The sequence below is a fragment of the Squalius cephalus genome (assembly GCF_949319135.1).
Source record: "Squalius cephalus genome assembly, chromosome: 2".
Lineage (NCBI taxonomy): Eukaryota > Metazoa > Chordata > Actinopteri > Cypriniformes > Leuciscidae > Squalius > Squalius cephalus.
In genome coordinates this window covers 2,519,258-2,544,388 of record NC_137123.1, presented here as the reverse complement: position 1 = coordinate 2,544,388, position 25,131 = coordinate 2,519,258, and the positions used below count along the sequence as shown (strand labels likewise).

At 42.0% G+C, this 25,131-nt stretch overlaps 2 protein-coding genes across 4 annotated transcripts in view; both read right to left on the bottom strand.

Moving 5' to 3' along the window:
• The window catches only part of olfm2b (olfactomedin 2b), a 15,244-nt gene extending 8,292 nt beyond the window's left edge, over positions 1-6,952 (bottom strand). The window contains exons 1-2 of one of the 2 annotated variants that reach the window (XM_079864360.1): positions 6,907-6,952; positions 6,593-6,799 (exon numbers count right to left, since the gene is read on the bottom strand). In XM_079864360.1, coding sequence (XP_079720486.1) covers positions 6,593-6,733 — 141 coding nt within the window. In that variant the 5' untranslated portion in view covers positions 6,734-6,799; positions 6,907-6,952. Of the gene's footprint in view, positions 1-6,592; positions 6,803-6,906 lie in introns of both variants that reach the window. The other variant, XM_079864361.1, reaches the window with a different exon arrangement.
• Positions 6,953-7,726: 774 nt separating this feature from the next.
• Positions 7,727-25,131, bottom strand: part of col5a3b (collagen, type V, alpha 3b) — a 48,702-nt gene continuing 31,297 nt past the window's right edge. Inside the window, exons 27-65 of one of the 2 annotated variants that reach the window (XM_079864325.1) lie at positions 24,331-24,384; positions 24,131-24,238; positions 22,928-22,981; positions 22,791-22,844; positions 22,657-22,701; positions 22,513-22,566; positions 22,306-22,350; positions 22,112-22,165; positions 21,985-22,038; positions 20,626-20,679; positions 19,551-19,658; positions 19,359-19,448; positions 18,692-18,745; positions 17,935-18,042; positions 17,747-17,854; positions 17,206-17,259; positions 17,071-17,124; positions 16,882-16,989; positions 16,726-16,779; positions 16,579-16,632; positions 16,369-16,422; positions 16,240-16,293; positions 16,033-16,140; positions 14,818-14,871; positions 14,691-14,744; positions 14,533-14,586; positions 14,372-14,425; positions 13,469-13,576; positions 13,208-13,261; positions 13,076-13,129; positions 12,892-12,999; positions 12,763-12,816; positions 12,636-12,671; positions 11,247-11,300; positions 10,899-11,169; positions 10,678-10,790; positions 10,479-10,547; positions 10,168-10,401; positions 7,727-8,385 (exon numbers count right to left, since the gene is read on the bottom strand). In XM_079864325.1, coding sequence (XP_079720451.1) covers positions 8,239-8,385; positions 10,168-10,401; positions 10,479-10,547; positions 10,678-10,790; positions 10,899-11,169; positions 11,247-11,300; positions 12,636-12,671; positions 12,763-12,816; positions 12,892-12,999; positions 13,076-13,129; positions 13,208-13,261; positions 13,469-13,576; positions 14,372-14,425; positions 14,533-14,586; positions 14,691-14,744; positions 14,818-14,871; positions 16,033-16,140; positions 16,240-16,293; positions 16,369-16,422; positions 16,579-16,632; positions 16,726-16,779; positions 16,882-16,989; positions 17,071-17,124; positions 17,206-17,259; positions 17,747-17,854; positions 17,935-18,042; positions 18,692-18,745; positions 19,359-19,448; positions 19,551-19,658; positions 20,626-20,679; positions 21,985-22,038; positions 22,112-22,165; positions 22,306-22,350; positions 22,513-22,566; positions 22,657-22,701; positions 22,791-22,844; positions 22,928-22,981; positions 24,131-24,238; positions 24,331-24,384 — 3,102 coding nt within the window. In that variant the 3' untranslated portion in view covers positions 7,727-8,238. Of the gene's footprint in view, positions 8,386-10,167; positions 10,402-10,478; positions 10,548-10,677; positions 10,791-10,898; positions 11,170-11,246; positions 11,301-11,341; positions 11,546-12,635; positions 12,672-12,762; positions 12,817-12,891; positions 13,000-13,075; positions 13,130-13,207; positions 13,262-13,468; positions 13,577-14,371; positions 14,426-14,532; positions 14,587-14,690; positions 14,745-14,817; positions 14,872-16,032; positions 16,141-16,239; positions 16,294-16,368; positions 16,423-16,578; positions 16,633-16,725; positions 16,780-16,881; positions 16,990-17,070; positions 17,125-17,205; positions 17,260-17,746; positions 17,855-17,934; positions 18,043-18,691; positions 18,746-19,358; positions 19,449-19,550; positions 19,659-20,625; positions 20,680-21,984; positions 22,039-22,111; positions 22,166-22,305; positions 22,351-22,512; positions 22,567-22,656; positions 22,702-22,790; positions 22,845-22,927; positions 22,982-24,130; positions 24,239-24,330; positions 24,385-25,131 lie in introns of those variants that run through there. The other variant, XM_079864326.1, reaches the window with a different exon arrangement.

The window sequence follows — 25,131 nt, the reverse complement described above, 5'->3', positions numbered from 1 at the left end:
CTAAGAATCTGATGAGTGAAGGTTCCTTTCTGGATAAAGAAGTATATCGACTGAAAAAATTTGTTACAAAAATCCAAAACCAGCTGAATAATGATGATAAAGTGGCATAGATCCTTTGCCTTGAGTGGCTGTGTGTTTCTGTATAGATTATTTTTTGTAAGTTTCTTTTTTTCTTTACACATGGCAGATATCCGTATAGCATCTTTAAATGTGAACGGAGCCAGAGATGATGTAAAGAGAATGCAAGTGCATGAAACAATAAGGCAGAAACAACTTGATGTTCTTTTTTTACAAGAAACACACAGTGATGATAGAAATGCTACAGACTGGATAAAAGAATGGAATGGTCATATATTTCTAAGTCATAAAACTTCACGTAGTGGAGGAGTTGCCATCATGTTTGCAAAGAAGTTTAATCCATGCTCTTTTAAGATAGAAGAAATAGTGAAGGGGAGACTTTTAAAAATTCAAGCTTTTTTTGAAAAATATGTTTTGGTTTTTATTTGTGTGTATGCTCCCACTTTTCCAATAGAGAGAGTTGCTTTTTTAGATATTCTATGCTCAACTTTAGATAAATGTAATAGCGAAGAGTATTTATTTCTTGGTGGTGATTTTAATTGTGTTGAACAAAATATTGATCGCAATCATATAGAGCCACATATGCCTTCTCGTAAGCGGCTTTGTGAAATAATAGAAAGAAACGATCTATGTGATGTCTGGAGAAGCATAAACGGAGATTTACGGCAATATACATGGGCTCATGCACACGAAAATCTATTGTCTTTAGCAAGACTAGATAGATTTTACAGTTTTAAACACCATCACAGTGTTTTTAAGAGCTGTATAATAAATCCGGTTGGTTTTTCAGACCACAGTTTAGTTATTTGCAGTGTTTTCTTCAATTCTGTCTCACCAAGGAGTGCGTATTGGCATTTTAACACTGCTTTGATAAATGATGCCTTTTTTAAAGAGACTTTTGATTTTTTTTGGAAAAATTTTAAAAATGAAAAAGTTTCTTTTTCTTCTCTGCAGAGTTGGTGGGATTTTGGCAAGACTCAAATCAAGGTTTTTTGTCAACAGTATACTCAAAATATCACAAAGGAGACCGCTAAGTCAATAAGAGTTTTAGAAGCTGAAATTCTTAATCTTCAAGATATGGCACAATTAAGTGAAAATCAAGCGTATGTCGATTCTCTTTTTTTAAAGAAAACTGCTTTATCTGACCTACAAGAGATGAAGGCACAGGGGGCGCTGGTCAGATCGCGTTTTAAAACCATAGAACAGATGGATGTACCATCGAAATATTTCTTTGGTTTAGAAAAAAAGAATGGCCAGAAACGTTTTATTCATTCATTACTTTCTGAGTCTGGATCTTTGTTGTCAGACTCTAAGGAAATAAGAGAAAGAGCAGTTCGTTTTTATGAAAAACTTTACAAGTCTGAATATAAAGAAGATAAAGACTTAGAGAAGGCTTTTTTTGGACAATTACCAAAAATGTCAAAAAAAGCAAATATAGCACTTTCAAAGCCTATTGGCCTGGAAGAATTGTTTAAAGCTCTTCAAAGTATGGACAATGGTAAAGTTCCTGGATTAGATGGAATCCCGATTGAGTTTTACAAAAGTTTTTGGTCTGTTATAGGAGAAGATTTGTTATTAGTTCTTAATGACAGTTTAACAAAAGGACGATTGCCAATAAGTTGTAGAAGAGCGGTCTTGACCCTTTTGCCTAAGAAAGGTAATTTAAGTGATATTAAAAATTGGAGACCCGTGTCCTTATTGTGTTGTGATTATAAACTGTTATCTAAAGTACTAGCTACCCGTTTGGGTGAGTTTTTAGATGAAGTCATTCATCCTGACCAGTCATATTGTGTGCCTGGTAGGTCAATTTTTGACAACATTCATTTAATCAGAGATTTGTTTGATGTAACTAAAATGTTTGGTCTTGACATAGGCTTGATTTCCTTAGATCAAGAAAAAGCATTTGATCGCGTCGAACACAACTATTTGTGGAAGACGCTTCAGGCTTTTGGTTTTAACTCAGATTTTTTATCTTATGTTAAAATCCTATATTGTGATATTGAGAGTATTCTGAAGATTAATGGTGGCTTATGTGCTCCTTTCAAAGTGGGTCGAGGAGTACGACAAGGCTGTTCACTCTCAGGGTTATTATACACACTTGCAATAGAACCACTTTTAAGTGTTTTAAGGAGAGTTCTAGAAGGAGTGTCTCTACAGAATTGTAAGATTCCTCTGTGTCTGTCTGCATATGCAGATGATGTAGTGGTGATGATTAATAAACAAAGTGATGTTGATGTATTACTTGAGACACTAAAAGATTTTGGATCAATTTCATCTGCAAGAATTAATTGGAATAAAAGTGAGGCAGTTTTGATGGGAGAGTGGAAATGTAGAGCACTACCAAATCTTCCAGGAGGTCTATGCTGGACAAGAGATGGTTTGAGATACTTGGGAGTTTTTTTAGGAAATGAAACAGTATCTCAAAAAAACTGGATCGGAACTGTTGAAAAGCTTAAGAGCCGACTTGAAAAATGGAAATGGCTTGTACCAAATTTATCATACAGAGGACGTACTTTGGTGATTAATAATTTGGTGGCTTCCTCTTTGTGGCACCGGATGGCCTGCATTGACCCACCAGCTTATTTACTTGCAAAGATCCAGTCTGTTTTATTGGACTTTTTTTGGGACAAGTTACACTGGATACCGCACAATATCTTGTATTTAAAAAAAGAAGAAGGGGGTCAAGGACTCATACATGTACAAAGCAGGACTGCGGCCTTTCGGCTACAATTTATACAACGCTTGCTTACCAGCTCAGAGAACATGGCCTGGAAGTCAGTGGCCTGTGTTATACTTCAGTCCGTTGATGAACTCTGTTTAAGCGAAAATTTATTTTTGATGGATCCAAAGAGAATCAGTACAACGGAGCTTCCTGTTTTTTATAGAAATCTGTTTAAAGTTTGGGACCTTTTTAAAGTGAAAAGAACTGAGACAGATTCTCTTTTTTGGTTACTCGAAGAACCCATGATTTATGGTGCTCGTCTGGATATCTCACATGCATGTGGACTATCAAATGGTGCTCTTATTAAATCCAAAATTGTAACACTGGGGCGTTTAATTAATGTGACTGGTCCCTGTTTTAAAAATGTGGAAAATGTGGCTGCCTTATTAGGTATTAAATCAGTTCGAATTGTTGAAAGATTTCTTCAGAATTTGCAGTCTGTATTTACAGCGAAAGAGTTGAACATGCTTGGAAACTGTTTTGCTAAGAAACTTCTGCCTAGCGATAAAGATGCTTTTCCAAAGTGTTTTTTGTCCCCAAATATAGGGGAAAATTCTGGAGTTTTTTTGGAAAATGTATCCGATATGGATTTATATAAAGTTGGGGGAAAAGTTTTTTACAATGCTTGTGTAAAAGTTTTCAACAAAAAAGGGTTGCATGAAAGAGTTGATTCACCTTGGCGCACTATTCTTGAAGTTCATGAAAATGTAAAACCAGAGTGGAGGGCACTTTATAAGCCACCATTAACAAAAAGAATTGGAGACTTACAATGGAGAATTGTACATGGTATAATTGCTGTTAATTCTTTTATTTCTATTTTAAATCCAAATGTTAATCAAGAGTGCCCTTTTTGTTCTCAAAGAGAAACAGTTTTTCACATGTTTATGCACTGCTCAAGACTTAAGCCTTTATTTGACTTGTTGAAGGATATTTTCATTCGTTTTGATGAGAATTTTACTGTAACAGTTTTTATTTTTGGTTTTAAATATACCAGAAGAAGACAAGATGAATGCCAATTGATTAATTTTATTGTAGGCAAGGCAAAAATGGCAGTATATGTTAGCAGAAAGAGGAAAATTGAACAAAAAGGTGATTATGATGTTGTGATGATGTTTAGAGCCATGATCAAAGCTAGACTGCTAATTGATTTTTATTTTTATAAAGCTACTAACTGTCTAGAAGCGTTTGAAAAGATATGGTGCCATAGAGGGGCATTGTGTTCCGTTATGGACAGTGAAATTGATTTTTCATATTTTCTATAAACATTTACATTTGAAAGTTTTTAAAATTGTTAAATATTTTTGTAATAAATGTTTTTTGAAAAATAAAAAATCTCTCTCTCTCACACACACACACACACACACACACACACACACACTCTCTCTCTCTCACACACACACACACACATACACACTCTCTCTCTCTCTCTCTCTCTCTCTCTCTCTCTCACACACACACACACACACACACACACTCTCTCTCTCTCTCACACACACACACACACACACACACACACACACACACAGGCTGCTGGGCTCTTTAATTAGACGAGCCTTTTCCATCTGTTCTGATCCGGTTACTGTGAGTCTCAATGTGTGTGTCACAGCGGCGTATGAAACACAAACACACTCCCACACAGAGAGGACCAGCATCATGGTGACACACACACACACACACACACACACACTCTCTCTCTCTCTCACACACACACACACACACACACACACTCGCTCGCAGTGTTTGACCTTCAGTGTAAAAGCTCTTCACTGGACGAACCCTCTTCTCACCATAATTCATTTAAAACACAAATGTAGTGTGATTAATTACTACATCAGCGCTCATATTCAGTTCCTGCAGAAAAGCTGATGTGTGTGACGTGCAGATGCTACGCTAGTTCAGGTGTGCAGATGCTACGCTAGTTCAGGTGTGTCCGTTTAATATTAATCACTGTAAGTCAGTCACTGGTAGTTTAACTCCTGAAGAGTGAAGCACTGTGACTCTGTGATGCTTTCACAACCAATCGTGTAAGTTTGGGGGCGGGGCCATCTCACTGACTGACCAATGGTGGACCAGGGAGTGTTCAGGGAAACCTATCTGAAAACAAGTCAAGTCAAGTCAAGTCAAGTTTATTTATATAGCGCTTTTCACAACATAGGTTGTATCAAAGCAGCTTTACAGTAATAAATTAAAACAATACATCAATGTTTGTTTCTAGAGGAACGTCCACGTTTGGTAAAGCTGATCAATAGTATCGTTGATTGATTAATTAAATTAAATATCCCCAAATATCCCCAACTGAGCAAGCCAAAGGCAACAGTGGCAAGGAACCGAAAAACTCCATCAGGACCTAATGGAGAAAAAAACCTTGGGAGAACCCGGGCTCAGTCGGGGGCCAGTTCTCCTCTGGCGTTTATGAACTAGAGACCGGATTTAACTGTAAGATTAAAAGTATTATATGAATGCCTGGCTGAAGAGATGCGTCTTTAATCTAGTTTTAAACTGGGAGAGCGAGTCTGAGCAACGAACAGTATCAGGAAGACTATTCCAGAGTTTTGGAGCTAAATGTGAAAATGCTCTCCCTCCTTTGGTGGATCTGGATATCCTAGGTATGACCAAAAGCCTCGAATTTAGTGATCTTAAAGAGCATGATGGATTATAGGGCGATAGAAGATCCGTTAAATAGACTGGAGCTAAGCCGTTTAGGGCTTTATAAGTCAGTAGCAATACCTTGTAATTAATACGGGACTTTATAGGTAACCAATGTAGTGATGATAAAATCGGTGTTATATGATCATATTTTCTTGATCTAGTAAGAACTCTAGCGGCGGCATTTTGGACTAACTGTAGCTTGTTTATTGAGGATGCAGGACAACCAGCTAATAAAGCATTACAGTAATCTAGTCTCGAGGTCATGAACGCATGAACTAACTTTTCTGCATCAGAAACAGATAGCATATTACGTAGCTTAGCAATGTTTCTAAGGTGGAAAAAGGCTGTTTTGTAACATATGAAATATGATTTTCAAAAGACAGGTTGTAGTCTAGTATAACACCCAGGTCTTTTACTGTAGAGGATAAAGTAACAGGACATCCTACTATGTTAAAGTTGTATTGTGAGAGGTTTTGTGGGCGGTTTTTTGAACCGATGATTAGTACCTCTGTCTTGTCTGGATTTAATAAAAGAAAATTGCGCGTCATCCAATCTTTTATATTTTATATCTTTTATATATTTATGAAAACACTCACTATTCCTGCATGTCTCGCTGTGTCTCGCTCCCAAGACTGCCACATGTCGTCCAGTCTGACTCATTTCAGAAAAGTTACCGTTATAAAATTAACTGTTACTCCCTGTAAGGTGTAAATTACTGTGATTTCTCACTTACATTGCAATATAATGGTTACTTTTCTGAAATAAGGCAGCCACAATGATAACGTTGGTTGTGCCTTAAGTCTCATATTCACTGATTGTTGCTGAGTGTGTTTTCTGCTGCCTCTGATTGGCTGGCTGGTGCTGAGTGTGTGTTTTCTGCTGCCTCTGATTGGCTGGCTGGTGTTGTGAGGTTGCCGTGGCGATGCCAGGTCTTGGCCAACGGTGAGTGGCAGATCTCCAGTTCTTAGAGGAAGTGCCACACTGTGTGTGTGGGAGTGTTTGCGTGTCAGTGAGTTTGTCTCTGTTCTCACACACACACACACACACACACACACACACACACACACACACACACGCTCTAAAAGACAGTAAAGCACAAACCCACAATAAAGCAGACACAAATACAGTGATATCTGTACGTACGCTGATGAGCTTCTCCGAGGTCCCGGGTCGAGCGCCGTGTTGATGGAGACCCACCAGCGCCGGCAGCTTCTGGGACATCCAGTTCGAGACCATGATCATGGTGCTCACAACCGCACCGAGCTTCAGCAGAGGAACGCTCATGTTCACACACACACACACGCTAGTCCTTCTGTTAGTCCTGTCACGGTAATGACAGCCAGTGCGGTCCTGCTGTCAGAAGAAAGTTTGGACTAATCTGGAGGAGCCAAAAACTGCAGGCGGATCCGAGTCTCTGAAACTCTGACAGATCATAAGAGTCGTCGAGTCCAAACAACCTGATCCACTGCTGACCAGAACAGAGGAACAACAGAACACACACGCCTCTGAAGAGAGAGAGAGAGAGAGAGAGAAGAGAGAGAGAGAGAGAGAGAGCGAGAGAGAGAGACAGAGAGAGAGTGAGAGAGAGACAGAGAGAGAGAGAGAGAGAGAGAGAGAGAGAGAGAGAGAGAGAGAGAGAGAGAGAGAGAGAGACAGAGAGAGAGAGAGAGAGACAGAGAGAGAGATGGGAAGGTGTGTATCCTAGGAAAGATACAGGAAATCCCTCAATCATTCCTGTAATGCAAAATAATGAATTAAATCACAGTGGTAGAATATATTATGTATGTGTTTATTCTGATTTACATAAAATAATAATAATAATGATATGACAGTCATGAGAATCTAACGAGAATCATCATCACTTTTCAGGTGTAAATGTGTTTAACTGGCATGAACATAATGCAAAAATAACAGTAATACTCAGTCTAAGTATAATTTGACATATTGACAAAGTCATAATTATGAGATTAAAAAGTCAAAATTATAACATTAAATCTAAATTGACATTATATGTCATAATTATAACTTTTATGTCATAAATTCAAATTTTTGTCATAATTTTTACTTTTTAAGTCAGAATTTCGACTTAATCTCATTATTATGATTTTTTAATGAATAATTTCAATTAAAATTTTAACTTAGGATGCCTATTTCAACATTTTAAGTCAGAATTATGATATAAAAAGTTTAAATTCTGACTGTTTTGAAGTTGATTTTGACTTTTTATGTCAGAATTCTGAGTTAATCTTGTAGTAAATCCTCTTGTAATTATGATTTAATGTTTTATTTCTGCAGCTCAGGCACTGACTGTGTTTCAGTTTCAGTTTGAAGATCATCATGAAAGAGACGCTGGATAATTGACCTGTTATTATATTGAATCACACATTTATTCAGGGAAATGTTCGAACTGAAATGAAAGCTGATTTGTGTCTGTAAATCACGCGTCCTAAACCAGTGGTTTCATTAAGTAATAGTTTTATTTAAAAATCTCTCCTCTCAAACAGTATTTATCAGAGAATCTCCATCCATATTAAACACTAAAATCAGTACATCATATAAACAAGTTAAAATACGGCCTCAAGATTACCAAACATTCAAACAAACAAATACAAAAATACATCAACATCTCTCAAACAAACAGTACAAAATAAGTGTGAATCTCTGTGAGGTCTGGATGTGTGTAATCATGTCACATGATCTCCCTTCAAGCACCACTTCCTGTTCTCAGAGAATCAGACTAACACAAGCACCTGAAGGACTGATGTATAAATATACAAGTCTTTTCTGGACTAGCCGTTGAAGCAGACCTTCCCCACGCTGAACCCGAACTTCTGCCTGGAGTTCCCGAAGTCTGTGACGGCCACGTCCATGAGTGGCAGAGCGTCCGAGTGAGGAGAGTCCACCTCCAGGACGGTCCGGTCCTGCCCCGAACGCCACTACACACAGAGCAACACAACACACCACGCGGGGAACGTCACATGAGAAACAACACACGACAACACACGGGGAACGTCACATGACAGAGGGAGCTGTGTTCAATGAGTTGTGTCAACTGATTCAGGATTCACTGAGTCCTTTATGTGAACTGATTCACGATTCACTGAGTCATTTATGTGAACTGATTCAGGATTCACTGACTTGTTCATATGGATTGATTCAGGATTCACTGAGTCATTTATGTGAACTGATTCAGGATTCATTGAGTCATTTATGTGAACTGATTCAGGATTCATTGAGTCATTTATGTGAACTGATTCAGGATTCACTGACTTGTTCATATGGATTGATTCAGGATTCACTGAGTCATTTATGTGAACTGATTCAGGATTCATTGAGTCATTTATGTGAACTGATTCAGGATTCACTGACTTGTTCATATGGATTGATTCAGGATTCACTGAGTCATTTATGTGAACTGATTCAGGATTCACTGAGTCATTTATGTGAACTGATTCAGGATTCACTGACTTGTTCATATGGATTGATTCAGGATTCACTGAGTCCTTTATGTGAACTGATTCAGGATTCATTGAGTCATTTATGTGAACTGATTCAGGATTCACTGACTTGTTCATATGGATTGATTCAGGATTCACTGAGTTATTTATGTCAACTGATTCAGGATTCATTGAGTCATTTATGTGAACTGATTCAGGATTCACTGAGTCGCTTATATGGAATGATTCAGGAGTCACTGAGTTATTTATGTCAACTGATTCAGGATTCATTGAGTCATTTATGTGAACTGATTCAGGATTCACTGAGTCGCTTATGTGAACTGATTCAGGATTCATTGAGTAATTTATGTGAACTGATTCAGGATTCACTGAGTCATTTATGTGAACTGATTCAGGATTCACTGACTTGTTCATATGGATTGATTCAGGATTCACTGAGTCCTTTATGTGAACTGATTCAGGATTCATTGAGTCATTTATGTGAACTGATTCAGGATTCACTGACTTGTTCATATGGATTGATTCAGGATTCACTAAGTTATTTATGTCAACTGATTCAGGATTCATTGAGTCATTTATGTGAACTGATTCAGGATTCACTGAGTCGCTTATATGGAATGATTCAGGAGTCACTGAGTTATTTATGTCAACTGATTCAGGATTCATTGAGTCATTTATGTGAACTGATTCAGGATTCACTGAGTCGCTTATGTGAACTGATTCAGGATTCACTGAGTCATTTATGTGAACTGATTCAGGATTCACTGAGTCATTTATGTGAACTGATTCAGGATTCACTGAGTCATTTATGTGAACTGATTCAGGATTCACTGACTTGTTCATATGGATTGATTCAGGATTCACTGAGTCCTTTATGTGAACTGATTCAGGATTCATTGAGTCATTTATGTGAACTGATTCAGGATTCACTGACTTGTTCATATGGATTGATTCAGGATTCACTGAGTTATTTATGTCAACTGATTCAGGATTCATTGAGTCATTTATGTGAACTGATTCAGGATTCACTGAGTCGCTTATATGGATTGATTCAGGAGTCACTAAGGCTGAATCCGAAATCGCTCCCTATACCCTCAAATAGGGCATTATAGTGGTGTCTGAAACCATAGAGGACATTATCGAGTGCACTCATTCTATCCCACAATGCACCGCAATAACGAGTGTACAGCTGATGTATGCTCAATGGCTGCCCGAATGGGGCGAGTGTGTTGATCACAGTGAGATGAGGCGAGTGTGTACCTGACAGCCGTCGTGCGTGGGCTGGATGAAGTGTGTGTTCTTCTGCGTCAGCTCCTCCCCGTGTCCGCCTCTGAAGCGCAGTGCGTGTGTGTAGCTGAGGGAGGCGCTGTCGAGCCAGCCGGCCGAGTTCTGGCACACGTATGTGAAGCTCTGGTGGGCCGTGGCGCTCAGGAGCTTCAGGAAACCCAGCTGAACCACATGAACGGGGTTTCCGTCCACATCCACATACGAAAACTACACGAGGCAGACAGACAGAGTGTGAATGAAGGGACAGAGGCTAAAGATAACACAACAACACAATAATGAATGACCTGTGAGCCCTTCTTGAACTGGCTGAACCAGGTTCCTGGTTTCTCTTTGCTCCATGAAGCCATTTTGACCTGTGCACAATAAACATCATTCACACGTCACTTTATTTCTGATGACACATGGCAGATATAAAGGCTTAAGGCATTCATCTAAACCAAAGCTTCTGCTGTAGAAGTACAGGTGTGTGACTGAAGATCTCACCGACTGTATGCTGCTGTGTGGCTGGAGACACGTTTCACCTTCTGCTGTGAAGTTGCAGAACACCTTAAACGCGTCTCTATGGCAACCCTGGTTGGGGTCAATCCAGTAAACACCTGAGGTCAAAAGTCATGCAGAGAAATCAGAATCGGTCTGAGAACGCAGCAATAGAGTGTGAGAAACATTCTCCAGCACTGGATCAAGCGCGGACTGGATCCCCGTACCGTCGGGATACTCGGGGTGGCACATCCACAGCTCTTTGCAGGTGCGGGCGGGACTGTGGAAGGTTCCCAGGGGAGTTCTGAGTCCCTCCACATCAGTCCTCATGGATGACAGAGAGGCGAACACCTCCTCCATGTCCTTCTCCTCCCCCTGAGCCTCGTCGTCCTGCATCTCTCCGTCCTCCACAGCGGCTCCGTCCACTTCCGAATGTCTCCTCCTCTTCCCACGGCCGTCCAGTCCCGGAGGAGCCACCATTCCCACCGCGGGAGAACCCTGGACAGAGACGCTTGCTCTGTTAATGCTCCTTCGGCCATTTATTCATCCTAAAAACATGGGGACTGGAGACTCACCGGGGGTCCTGGGGGTCCGGCAGGACCGGTATCTCCTCTGGGTCCAATAGGGCCCTTAAATAAACCACATCATTCACATTATCCAGTATCCGCTGGTGTTCATGAGCTCACAGACTGATAAGAGCACGCTCACTCTCGCTTTCCAGACCCTTCACCCTCTCTGTTCCAGTGCGGTGGATTGAGCTCTGTGACGAACTGCTTTTGCTCCTTTATTTTAAGTTGCTTTGAATAGCCGCGTTTCCACTGTCGGGCCAGAATCTCTGCAGCGCTTCACTAAAACACACCCGTAACACGCCTCTCTGAAACAACGTCACACAAACCCATTGAAAAGAATCAATGGAAACTAGCGAGATCGCAGAACGAACATGATAAATGTGGCCCCTTGTTGGCATTTTTGTTGTTTACTTCAAGATTTAAAACCCAAGCATCGATGTTTTACCACAGGTTTACAATAAAAAGTGATACATTAATCCTAATGAATTAATTTGTGTCAAGATTGCACATTAGTCACACAGAGATAAAGTGGTATTTACCAATAAATCACAAAAGAAAGAGACACGTACTTAATTCAGCCGTGTCTGTTTCTGTTTAGTTACATAGCCTGTGTTTACATCACATTTAGAAAGAATGATCATTTCTATAAATATGCCACCAAAACTACGACCTGAGGAGCTTTAGCACTCTCTCCCAGTACAGTTATATTTCCAGTCAGAGAAACAGAGGAAGCTCCCGAAAAGCTGGTTATTTTATGACATATGCAGAGCTAAATACGGATATCAGAGAGTCCGGTATAAAGAGACGAGACGTACTGACAGATCAAATAAATACACGATTGTGATAGCCTATATGATTTGTCTGATTTCTTCAAGCGTTCATATTTACCATGTTTACTATGGTAATGATTAGCGTGCATAGTCTTTTGCATCGCATATAAATATTTCTGCCTTACACGGTGATCAGAATCCACATCGGATCACAAACAGAAGATATTCAAACATGAAAGTGAGTTTTGAGCTAAAATGATGTCTTTAATGCTGATGTTAGCTGGTATAGAAACATCCGGCGCTGGCGTCTCCAGACTCAGGTAAACTCTGACTCTGTTCGTAACCACTTCTCAAGCTCGAGCTGGCCCGCTGTAGACCAAGGTATTCGGGGCTGGGCCTGGGGGCCTGAGGAAGCCCCGGGAGTGACAGTGGAAACGCGACTGGCCCTGGCACGCACTAGCCGCCCGCTTTTGGCCCGACAGTGGAAACGCTAATAAAGGCATCAGTTTAATTCCTACATATATGGTGGAGAACTCAGTCGCATGCTAACACTCTTCTGCAAATAGATGTCAAAACATGATCAGAGCGAAATCCCACAAATGAAAACAAATTCGGTGTGTGTCACCTGGCTTCCTTTAGATCCTTTCTGCCCCATGGACCCCTGAAACACAGAGATACAGAGAGAAGCTGTGACACCAGAACAACCCCGAACGCACACAGAACACCCTGATGGGTCTGAAGACTAGACTTACAGACAGTCCCGGTGGTCCCGGAGGTCCATTGAGTCCTGGAGGTCCAACTGGACCCTGTCAGCAGAGACACAGTGAAATCATCTTCTTGTCCGCGTTTGTGAAAGTGTGTATATTGGTGTGTGTGTTCACCTCCTCTCCTTTGGCTCCCTGCGGCCCCTGGTTTCCCGGCAGTCCTCGATCACCTTTCTCTCCGAACTCACCCGGCGGCCCAATCAAACCAATCAGACCGCCATGACCCTAAAGCACACACACACACAGATAAACTCATGTGTATTTCCAGTGTGTGTGTGTGTGTGTATATGAGATGACGTACCTTCTCTCCTTTCCTGCCCGGATCTCCCTTCAGTCCTGCCAGTCCAGCGGGGCCCTGTACACGTGCAATGACATCATCAGTATGACATCACATTAAAGATCAGCGCATGAGGAGTGATTAATGACGCGTTACCATCGGCCCCGGGGGTCCCGATTGACCTGGGGGTCCGTTCAGCCCTTGTTCTCCCTACAGCAGAGAGAGAGAGTGTGAACAAGCATTTACATAATAGAGATGTTCTGCCGACTTTAAGGATATTACTGGACGATAAGGCTATTTATAAACTCATGACTTCATGACATGTTCCTCATGAAACTGCAGTCACGTGGGTTTGAGTAGAGAGAGTTTAACATGAGTCTGTAGAAGACCATTAACAAATGTAGGAAAGAAGCTCACCGCTGGTCCAGGTATTCCCGGAAGCCCCTGAGGTCCGGCCTTCCCAGAGTTCCCCTGACCGCCCACCGGCCCCGGCTTTCCCATGAGGCCCTCGTATCCCGGAGCTCCCTGAACACGGACAGAGATCCAGTGTCAACAATTCAAGTGAACGTGAAGGACAACAGGAGGACCATTAGTTCAGATTAGTTCATCCTCTCAGATCTCATTCAAGAGTTTACTAGAACTGAGTGTTTGCTTCTGGTTTTAGTTGATGTTGTGTTAGCGGCCCCTAATTTAATAACTAATGATTTTTACAACAGAAGTGCATCAATCAAAAACTAAAAACTTTAGCTGGACAATAACTTTATTCTAGAGCTGCTGTAAAGCCTAAACACTCTGTTACTGTAATTCCCTGTTATCACTGTAAAGCTGCTTTAAAACATTATATATTGTAAAAAAAAGCACTGCATAAAAGAAGGAGACTTGACTTGACTTGGTTTCTTACTCAGGGATTCCCTGTTGATTCAACATGATTTTTTACTTTTTTTTTAAAGAGTTTATAGAGTGGACAAGAAGCGAGGTGGGAGAGAGAGAGAGGACGGGATCAGGAAAGGTCCACGAGCCGGGATTCGAACTTGGATCGCCCGAAGCACAACAGAGCTATAAGTCGGTGCTGCCCACGAGGCTATCGGCTGACTCGACTGGGCGAAAATCCACAGACGGGGTCCGACTAGTGCACAACACACCACAAAAACACTGACACTGCCTGTCGGTTTAGTGTGTCACTGCGTTTACACCACTGGACCAATGAGATCTCACTGTGGGCGGGACTTACCCAGTGTGACAGAAGCTGTGAAGGAAGCCTCAGTGATTTATCCTCTAGTTCAGACGCAGTGAGTCTGTGTTTCTAACTGATTGTCTCACCTTGTCTCCTTTCAGGCCCGGCCGCCCCTCTTTCCCAGCAGGACCCAAGTGACCCTAAACGAGGATACACACACATATATAAACACACAAGGCTCCACAAGTACACAAACACAGTTGAATCATGTAGTGCTTGAGCCGAACGATCACAAACACACACTCACCCTGCGTCCCGGTCTTCCTGGAGGTCCTGGTTCTCCGGAGGCTCCTGGAGGGCCCTAATCACCAGAGCAATGAGTCGAAACCAGAGTTATTATCATTAACTAAAACTATCTGAAACTTATTTGACATAAATATTAGTGCTGCACTAGAACAGACTCACAGATTTCCCAGGATCCCCGTGATCTCCTTTAGATCCCGGACTGCCGTCGATCCCCTGTGAGGACAGACGAGACGTTTCATCACCACCGATCACAGTGTGTTTGACTGACGTCACTGGAGATACTCACGTTAATGCCCGCCTCTCCAGGAGCGCCCAAATCTCCAGGAAAACCGATCGGACCCTGGAGGGAAACAGAGAGAGGGTTCGTCAGCAGATAATACACTGCAAAAATCAGTTTCTATCTCAGTGTTCTTGCCGTGTTTTCCCGTACAAATATTCTTAAAGTCACCATGAAATTGAAATTGACTATTTTTTTGGAATATTGCAGTGTTTATTGTAAATGATTTATCGGTGCACATCAATATTGTGTTAATAATCTTGAATCAGAATAAGTTCCTCTTGCAGCATCTCTTCTCTTCTCTGAAGATGTGGGTGGGGCTATAACCTGTCACTCACATGAGATCCACCAATAGCAAACCAGAACCATCCAATCAATTCCCCATAGACACAGTCAAGCCCCGCCCACATTTGTTCTTGTTCCAGAAGCGTTTCATCCGGATATACGGAACAATAGAGAAGAAAAGACCAGCACAACTACCCTTTTATGATGAGTTTAAATCAAGATACATTTATTTGTGAAAATTATATTTTTATGAGCAATTGTTGAAAATGAAGTGAGTTTTTGCTTTAAAAAAAGTCAGAAAAATTATTTTCGTTTTGAATTAAGTTTCTTTTTCTGACTCCATTAGCAGATATTTGTTCATGTTTTAGGCATAAAGTCCCTTCATTTTGATGTGTTTTTTCAGTAAACAAGCCTTAATATCTGAATAAATTTTGCTTCTCCAGGAAATGAATCTTGATTTCACTCTGTGGTGAAAATCCAGCTTTTAATGTTGTACGTCTATGTGGTGTTTTTACTGTGCTTTAAGACAAACCATGTGTAAATTCATAAGTCGACAGCATTGCTGAGTATTTCCTCCTTAAAACTGCAGTGAACCAAAGACAGTCTCAAAAACACGCTTTGAAATCGCTGGTGTTTCTGACGTCACAAACTACCTTGTAACCAATCAGATCAACGTGTGATCGTCAACCAGTGGATCTCTGAGCTGAGGGAGTGAGTGGAGGCGGGGCTCATTTGCATATTCATAGAACCACGCATACTTTTCAAGAAAAAAACGTTTAAATATGTAATTTTGGTGATCAAAGATGAGTTTTAAGGGATACAATTATTGACTACAGGGGGACTTTAAGAATGTTTAGATATTTGTGCTGGAAAACAAGACAGAAATTCTGAGGAAGAACATCATTTTTTGCAGTGTGACACACACACACACACACTGACCGCGTTCCCTTTTGCTCCGTCTTCTCCAGGTGCTCCTCTGGCTCCTGGTGAACCTGCCGCTCCGGGGGGTCCCGTGTCTCCTTTCTCTCCCTGCTCACCCTTCTCCCCCTGACAACACACACACACACACACACACACACGTGTGGCAGCAGCGATACAGGAAGTCATGCGCGTCACACAGGTTATTCAGAGGAGAGAAGGACTCACTGCGCTGCCAGAAACACCAACAGCTCCAGGATCACCTGACTCGCCATCTTCACCCTGTCAATCATCATCATCATCATCATCATCATCATCATCATCACCACCATCAGCTCATGTTTAACTGTAACGAACCTTCTCGCCCACTCCACCAGGCTGACCACGAACACCAGGACGACCAGGAGGACCCTGAAACACACACATAAAATATTTCATCTTTTTTTTATTTTGATTGTTTTTATTTAGATAAATATTAACTTATTTTATTTGTACCTTTTTGTTGTTTTGATTAATTATTAGGATTTGATAAAATCATGGTTTCAGAAAGTGAAGGTGTGTGTGTACCTGTCCACCAGAGGGCCCTTGAGCTCCTCTGGGCCCGAACTGACCAGGAGGACCCTGGAAACACACAAACACACACACTCTGAGTCACATTACATAGAGATTAATAAACAACATGATCATATCTGACAGATGAATCGATGAGCTCACCATCAGACCAGCGTTCCCGCTCTCTCCTTTCTCTCCGGGAGGACCGGGCATTCCCTACAAACAGACACACACGCAGACACACACACACACACACACCTGTATTATATGATTATCTCCTGATGTGTGATGGAGGAGGGACAGTGAATGATCATGTACCTGTAGTCCCCCGGGGCCCCTGGAGCCCTTGAATCCTCTCAAGCCCTCGTCTCCCTTCTCTCCGTACATGCCCTGCTGTCCTGGGGGACCGGTCTCACCATCCACACCCTGACACACACACACACACACACTCGATCACACACACTCTCTCTGAATACAGCAACAGCGCTCCTCCTCAAACACACTCACCGGTGCTCCCGGCTGGCCCTCGGGCCCCTGAGTGCCGGCTGGACCTGCTGGTCCCTGAGAGCAGAACAAGCTGGTCATTAGCAGCAGTGTGTGTGTGTGTGTGTGTGTGTGTGTTTCAGTATTTCAGCCACTCACTGATTCTCCTTTGTCTCCTTTACTGCCTTTCTGTCCTGGAGCTCCTGTTTCCCCCTGACAAACACACACAAACACACACAAACACACACCCCCAATTAGTATATATACCAAGTTCCAGCTCTCGATGACCTACAGAACCAATCTTCGTGTTTATCCCTATAACCCTGACATAACCCATTTCTAGAGCTGGGCTTCAGAGTCAAGCCCAGAGTCAATTCCTCCATGGGGGTTGGGCTTTATTCGTGCCCAGGAGAGGTGCACCCTGCCTGGGATGCACTTTCAGAAAATCAGCCTGCCTTTTCTTGGAGGTTTCACACCAGGGTGGAGATTGAACTCCCTCCCCAGCCAGAGTGGACCCTCTTCGGCTTGGGTCACTGCCTTGAAGGCCCTGGAGGTTTGAACCCACTGCAACTTTTTGGACTTTGTCATTTTTACAACTAGTGCTCGTGATGATTGACTTAACTAACAATACAACAAAAAGTCCATTCTAGATTACAAGCATCATCTCTACTAAGCACAGATGAGCATACACCCTCATCACCTTATCTCCATCCTCTCCCGCGGGTCCTGGAGGGCCAGCGGCTCCTGGCAATCCCACTGGCCCCTGCTCACCATCCTGTCCCGCGGGTCCGATTGGACCCTTCTCTCCCTGTGCACACACACACCGTTACACACACACGGGTCACTGGCAGAGATTTATCACCACATGTGCGTAGGGGCGTGTCTTACTGGCTCTCCCTTCTCTCCCATTGGTCCAGGCCCACCGATGGTTCCAGGTCGACCAGGCTGACCAATGGCACCAGCCAATCCCGAGGGGCCCCTTTCACCTGTGGGCCCCTGGGAAGACACACACATATTTATGAATTAATAAGTTAATATACTTACTATCTACATACATTCAGTCAAACCAAAAAAATATTCAGACACCAGATATAGTTTTTGATAATTGTTTCACTAGTGAGTGCAGGACACTATAGTTCATTTATGTAAGTGAGGATCGCAAAATAAAGTAAACTGTGACATATTATACCCAAAAAATGTTCATACAGTTACTACCTGTCAAATTTGGGACCAAAAAGTATCGGACACTTTGAGCTGATCATGTTCTGCTGAAGTGTGTTGTCTTTAACTGCTAATGCTCTTTTTACACACAGACTGAACACAATGAAGCATTGCTTGGTGATTGGTTGAGCTAAACTGGTATTATCTAATTGTGTAGTTAAATTTAACAGCTGACAGATATTCAACATAATTCATGTGTGAGACAGTCTAACAGAAGGACGGACAAAACCAGTCAAATATCAACTGAGTTCTGCTCATATTTTATCACCATTTTCTAAACTATAGTGAATAAACTGTGATAATGTGAGAAATGTTGAAGGTGTCTGAATAAATGTATAATAGAATGTGAAGAATCAGTCTAGAACATCTCCAGGTCATAAGCCCTCTATGTGATTTTGTGAGATTACAGAATGAGGTCACATACAGCAGGTCCCGGGGGCCCGATCGGCCCCGCCCCGCCCTTTAGTCCAACCGGCCCCTAAACAAGAGAGCACAGGTCACATGACAACACTGGCCAATCAGCAGCAGTCCAACTGACCTATCGGTAAGCCCCGCACCCCTAAGTTACTGTTGCTATCTCTGACAAACAAATGGATTTGCTAACTGTCTTGTCAATGACAACCAGAAAATGAACGTTTCCGTCTTCATCGGGATTGAATCCTTAGGGAACCAGGTTTCTGCGCTCACATCAGTGATATTATAAATGAACCGGGCTTCAGTCGTATAGCGCAGATAATTGGTCCGTTCGTGCAAATCTGATCACACGCTTGAATCGAGCTGGTGAAAACACACACAGTGCGGTGATTCAACACATGAACACCTTCTCAGGATCCTGGATCAGTGTTACAGGAACCCCAGCACATCGCTTTAACATTTCTGTAGCATAAACACCATACAACTGACGAGAGCTTCAGATCTTCCAATGTTTCTCTATGACGCTGAAACCTAAAGTTGTCCGAGTTCCCCGTGCAACTGATACTCAACTGCCATTGGCTGATCAACGTTCGAGGGGAGGGGCTTACCGATAGGTCAATAACAACATAGAGAATCACTGGCAACAATCATAAGACAGGCGGATACAGTATTGTTACCATGGCACCCGGCGCTCCACGACTACCGCGGAAACCCTTCAGACCCGCTGGACCGTTCTTTCCTGAAGTACCCGAGCCTCCAGGGTCGCCCTGAGGACCGAACACACGCATGTTATGATGAGATGACGACAGAAAGGAAAGGAAAGCACAGACAGAAGGAAGTGTTATCATTGATGAGGATGATTGTCTCACCTTTGCTCCCTCTTTCCCAGCGGCTCCAGGTAAACCTTGCTCTCCGGCTGGTCCTGCGGAGCCCGGGTGTCCTCTCTCTCCCATCGGTCCGGTTTCTCCTGTGTTACCCTGGAAACAAAGTCACAACCAGTGGGAACAACAGCTGTGGTCATTAGTTTAAACAAAAAAACAAGAATCCACCCAGTTATGAAGACTTCTTAAAGGAGTCATAACCTGCAAATTTCACTTTTCCACGAGAATCAATGTATGTTATGATTGCATAATGATTATACACTGGCCGGGAAGCCGATATTTAAAAGTGAAGCGTTTGTTTACCTCAGGGTTTGTAAAATAGCCCACGTGCACGCGCACTAAAAAACGAGATTTTGATTTCAGCCCCGTCTTGACGTCAAGACGGGGCAGGATATACCATATATGGACACCGCAGCAGGAAGCCCGCCCTTCCCCTCTCCCCCTCATATTCAGTTCAGTTGCGAAAGATGGAGAAACCGAGTGCACACGTGAGTTGCTCTGTGGTTGACTGCCAGAAACAACATGCGAATGTGTTTTCTATACCAAAAACGGACCAAACTATCAGGGACCAGTGGATAAAATTCATTTTTAATGACGCTGTCCCAGCAACACTTTCAACTGGCTTATTGTTCGGTGTCTGCGCTAAACATTTTACGCCGGAATCATTCACAAATTTGGGCCAATATCAGGCGAAGTTGGCCACGAAGCTCCGTTTGAAAAAAGGTGCCATTCCAACCATCCGGGACTTGTCTGAAATTGAAACGGTAAGACTGTTTTTATTGCTCTACTGTGTGTAACAAACAGCAGCTAACTACTAATGCGGCTATAGTATGTAACGTTAGCTTCAAGGTAAACACGGGGAATGGACTCTACGTCCACGACAGCCAAAACATCGCATCAGATCTCGCGAGACAATAATGCCTTCAGTTTTAGGAGCTCCGTTTTTTTTTTTTTTTTCACTTTTATTTTTTAGAAGGGCATGAAAGACTATAATACAGCAGTAGGTATCCAAATTAAGACTAGGTTATGACTCCTTTAAGAGATCCCTGAGCGATGAACTCACCTGCGGCCCAACGACACCGGATGGTCCCGGAGGACCCGTCTTTCCTTGGAAACCCTGTCGGGAATGTCAAACACCAGATCAACAACAGACCATCAAAACTAGGGTAAGGAATCGGATACTTGTTATGAAATAAAAATTTTGATTCCTGTGTGTGCATTTTAAAGTGGGTTTAAACCGTTCAAGCGCAAGAAGATGCGAAAGAGAACTCTTGTGTGTGTCTTCTTGCGCTTGAACGGACAAATACACACAAAAGTATGTCAAAACACAGTTGGTCATGTCTTAAGTGATCATAAACGCATATATTGGATCCCGCATTCGGTCTTAAAGGGACAGCAGCCTAATAAACCCGTCAGTGTTATTACTGTTAATCAGAGAACAAAAGAAAATCACTGACTGCCCTTGAATGAATAACTTCAGTAGCTTTAACAAGGATTAATCTATATTTTATTTATAAAAAGAAAACCATGCAGTGTTATTTTACATTTATTCAGTTGTATTTATTTGTGCTATTGCTAATTTGCTTATTGTTCTTATTGTATTACTGTTTACTTGTCTTTAAAAATGTTTGAAATTTATATAAGTTAGTCTAGTTTATTAGTTAGTTGTTCTTTAGGCTGCTGATTTTTGTGTATCATGGTATTCAGCTGCAACAGAATGTTTTGCAAAAAGACGCAGAATTGGCATCGCTAATTTGAAATGCTAAAATCCCAACCCAAATCAAAACAGCAAACAGAAGCAAATAAAGGCCACATATTTGTAATAATTTGAATGTACGTGTTCATTAACGTGTGAGTATATTGCTGATACATTTAGTATTTGATCAAACAAAATGAAAGATTATAGATATAGTTCATTCATTCAGCTGAAGTTTTTCTGGTTCAACGGAACAAAACCACAGTCTTCATTTGTAAAGATTTTCATGAAGTAGAAAACGAGTTAGAATCATAAACTTTGTGTTGGTTTTCTGCAATCATCCACGAGTCAATGGAAAAATCCAATTGGGATTTTAGTCGAAGGAGCCAGTATGGGTTGGCCTACACAAATACATCATGGCTGAATCCGAAATCGCCCCCTAAACCCTCATTGACTAATCCCTACGTTAGTCCACTAATACTGTTCACTTGAAGGAGTGAGTGAAATAGAGCGACTGAATTCGGACAGCCGTTAAGCGTGCATCGGTTGTACACTCATTATTGCGGTGCATTGTGGGATAGAATGAGTGTACTCAAAGTCCACTATGGCTTCGGACACCACAACAAATGCCCGTCCCCTCAAATAACGCCCTATTTGAGGGATTTCGGATTCAGCCCATGACTTCCACAGTTCCACAAGCCTGTGTGTAGATGTTGCGAGACTCACCGGCTCCCCCCGCTGGCCTGGATGACCCGGCAGGCCGTCCTTCCCACCAGGCCCCTGCAAACAGGAAGATGTTGGGAATACTGTACGTGTCGTATTATCATATGAGGTGAAGATGAGGGTCACTCACGTTGGGTCCTTTGGGGCCCATCTCACCTACACGTCCATTAGGTCCTTGTGGCCCCTGCAGCATTTGAGCACATGTCACATGATCAATGACACTCATTTACTTGCACTTGATTCATTTTATTAAATCCTAACTGTGTTAATTTCCAGGTTTCAGTCCAGTTTGGACATTTGAACATGTGTGTGACAATCTCTTACTCTCTCTCCTGAGGGCCCTGGGGGGCCGTCATGTCCCGAAGACCCCTAGAACAGAGATGGACATTCCTTTACAGTCATTTCAACACAATAATATGAACCGAGTGCATCAGAATAGACTCATAATCACAATGAATGACAGAAACACAGACAAGAGTTTGGCTTCAGCTCATTATTATGTTGTATTATAGACCTAATATGACCTCTGACCTTGTCTCCTGATTTCCCAGTGGGTCCTCTTGCACCCCTCCCTCCTCGAGCACCCTGACAACACACACACACACACACATTAGTGATGTTGGATGTGACTCAAGCTGGATGCTGATAATCCTCAGTGTGGACGGAGACACTCACATTAGGGCCCCTCTGACCCGCGGCCCCTGCAGGACCCGGTGGACCCTGGGAAACACAGCATTCTCACATCAGTGCACATTTACATACTTATGTGTTTGCGCAAGTGTTTTTATGACAGGGATGTGTTCAGTGACCTTCTTCCCTTTCTCTCCCGGAACTCCGACAGGACCAGGAAAACCATCCGCACCCTGAGAAGAAACCACCACAAGACCAGCAGTTATTCTCCCACCCCACTAAAACTTCATCTGTTCATCATCTGCTCGTGCTTCACCTTCAGGCCTTGACGTCCCGGGTAACCTGGTAAACCTGGAACACCCAGTTTTCCCTGCGAGGAGAGGGACAAAATCAGAAGGAAAAAATGGAAAAAGAGTGCAAAAAGGGTGCTTGATGCAGTATAATTTTTTCTTTCTATTATAACTAGGGTTGGGAATCGAAAATCGGAATACTTGAGTTCAGGAATCGGATACTTGAGTTCAGGAATCGGATACTTGAGTTCATGAATCGGATACTTAAGTTCAGGAATCGGAATACTTGAGTTCAGGAATCGGATACTTAAGTTCAGGAATCGGATACTTAAGTTCAGGAATCGGATACTTGAGTTCAGGAATCGGAATACTTGAGTTCAGGAATCGGATACTTAAGTTCAGGAATCGGATACTTGAGTTCAGGAATCGGATACTTGAGTTCATGAATCGGATACTTAAGTTCAGGAATCGGAATACTTGAGTTCAGGAATCGGATACTTAAGTTCAGGAATCGGATACTTGAGTTCAGGAATCGGAATACTTGAGTTCAGGAATCGGATACTTGAGTTCATGAATCGGATACTTAAGTTCAGGAATCGGATACTTGAGTTCAGGAATCGGATACTTAAGTTCAGGAATCGGATACTTAAGTTCAGGAATCGGAATACTTGAGTTCAGGAATCGGATACTTGAGTTCATGAATCGGATACTTAAGTTCAGGAATCGGAATACTTGAGTTCAGGAATCGGAATACTTGAGTTCAGGAATCGGATACTTAAGTTCAGGAATCGGAATACTTGAGTTCAGGAATCGGAATACTTGAGTTCAGGAATCGGATACTTAAGTTCAGGAATCGGATACTTGAGTTCAGGAATCGGATACTTGAGTTCATGAATCGGATACTTAAGTTCAGGAATCGGATACTTGAGTTCAGGAATCGAATACTTGAGTTCAGGAATCGAATACTTGAGTTCAGAATCGGATACTTGAGTTCAGGAATCGAATACTTGAGTTCAGGAATCAAATATTTGTTTTCAGCTCTTAAAGTGACAGCAGCCTAACATTCAATAATCAATAAAAACATTTTTTTTTTACTTAATGGAATCAAAATAAGGAATCAATAAGAATCGGAATCAATAGGCAGAGTCGAAATCGGAATCGTTACAATTCAAACGATACCCAACCCTAATTACAACTGATGTTGATGATGTTGCATTAGACTGCTTCACCTTTTCTCCAGCGATGCCCGAGGGTCCGGATTCACCCAAGGGGCCACTCTGTCCTTTGGGGCCCTCGGGACCATCCTCACCACGCATCCCAGGAGCACCGGAGTCTCCCTGACACACACAGATGGGGTAACAGCATGTTTTAGTGTGTGTGTGCGTGAGTTTGTGTGTTTCATTAGTGTGTTTGTGTTGTGTGTCATTACAGTGTCTCCTTTAGAACCCATTTCTCCTTTTGCTCCTGGGAAACCGTCTTCACCCTGAACACAACACACACACACACACACACAACAATCCATCAACCTGTGATTAAACACACAAGGTCATGTGTTCACTTCACATGCTTCAGAAACCTCTGGAAAACATCTGCACATCTGATCACATCTAGTTGGAGATGTTATGATGTCTCATAATGTCTGGAAATGTGATGTATGAAGATGTGCTGAAATCTGTGAGGATTCTTGGAGCTGTGATGATGTTGGAGAAATGATAATGTCTCACTATGTCTGGTTATGATATCTGGACATGTGAGGATGTTAGACTTACACTACCAGTCAAAAGTTTTGGATCGGTAAGATTTTTAATGTTTTTAAAAGAAGTCTCTTCTGCTCACCAAGGCTGCATTTGTTTGATTAAAAATACAACAACAAAAAACAGTAATATTGTGAAATATTATTCTAATGTAAATCAGCTGTTGTCTATGTGAATATATAGTAAAGTGTAATTTATTCCTGTGATCAAAGCTGATATTCAGCATCATTACTCCAGTCTTCAGTGTCACATGATCCTCCAGAAATCACTCTAATATGATGATTTGATGCTCAAGAAACATTTATGATTATTATCAGTGTTGACACTATCAAAGTTCTGAAATAGAATCTTAACACTATCGTTCAAAAGTTAGTAAGAATTTTTTTTTTGGGGGGGGTAACGCAGTTGGATGTTGTGGGAAGAAGGAGGTGAGAACCGGCAAACATTCAAAGACTTTAATAACGTAAAACAACCAA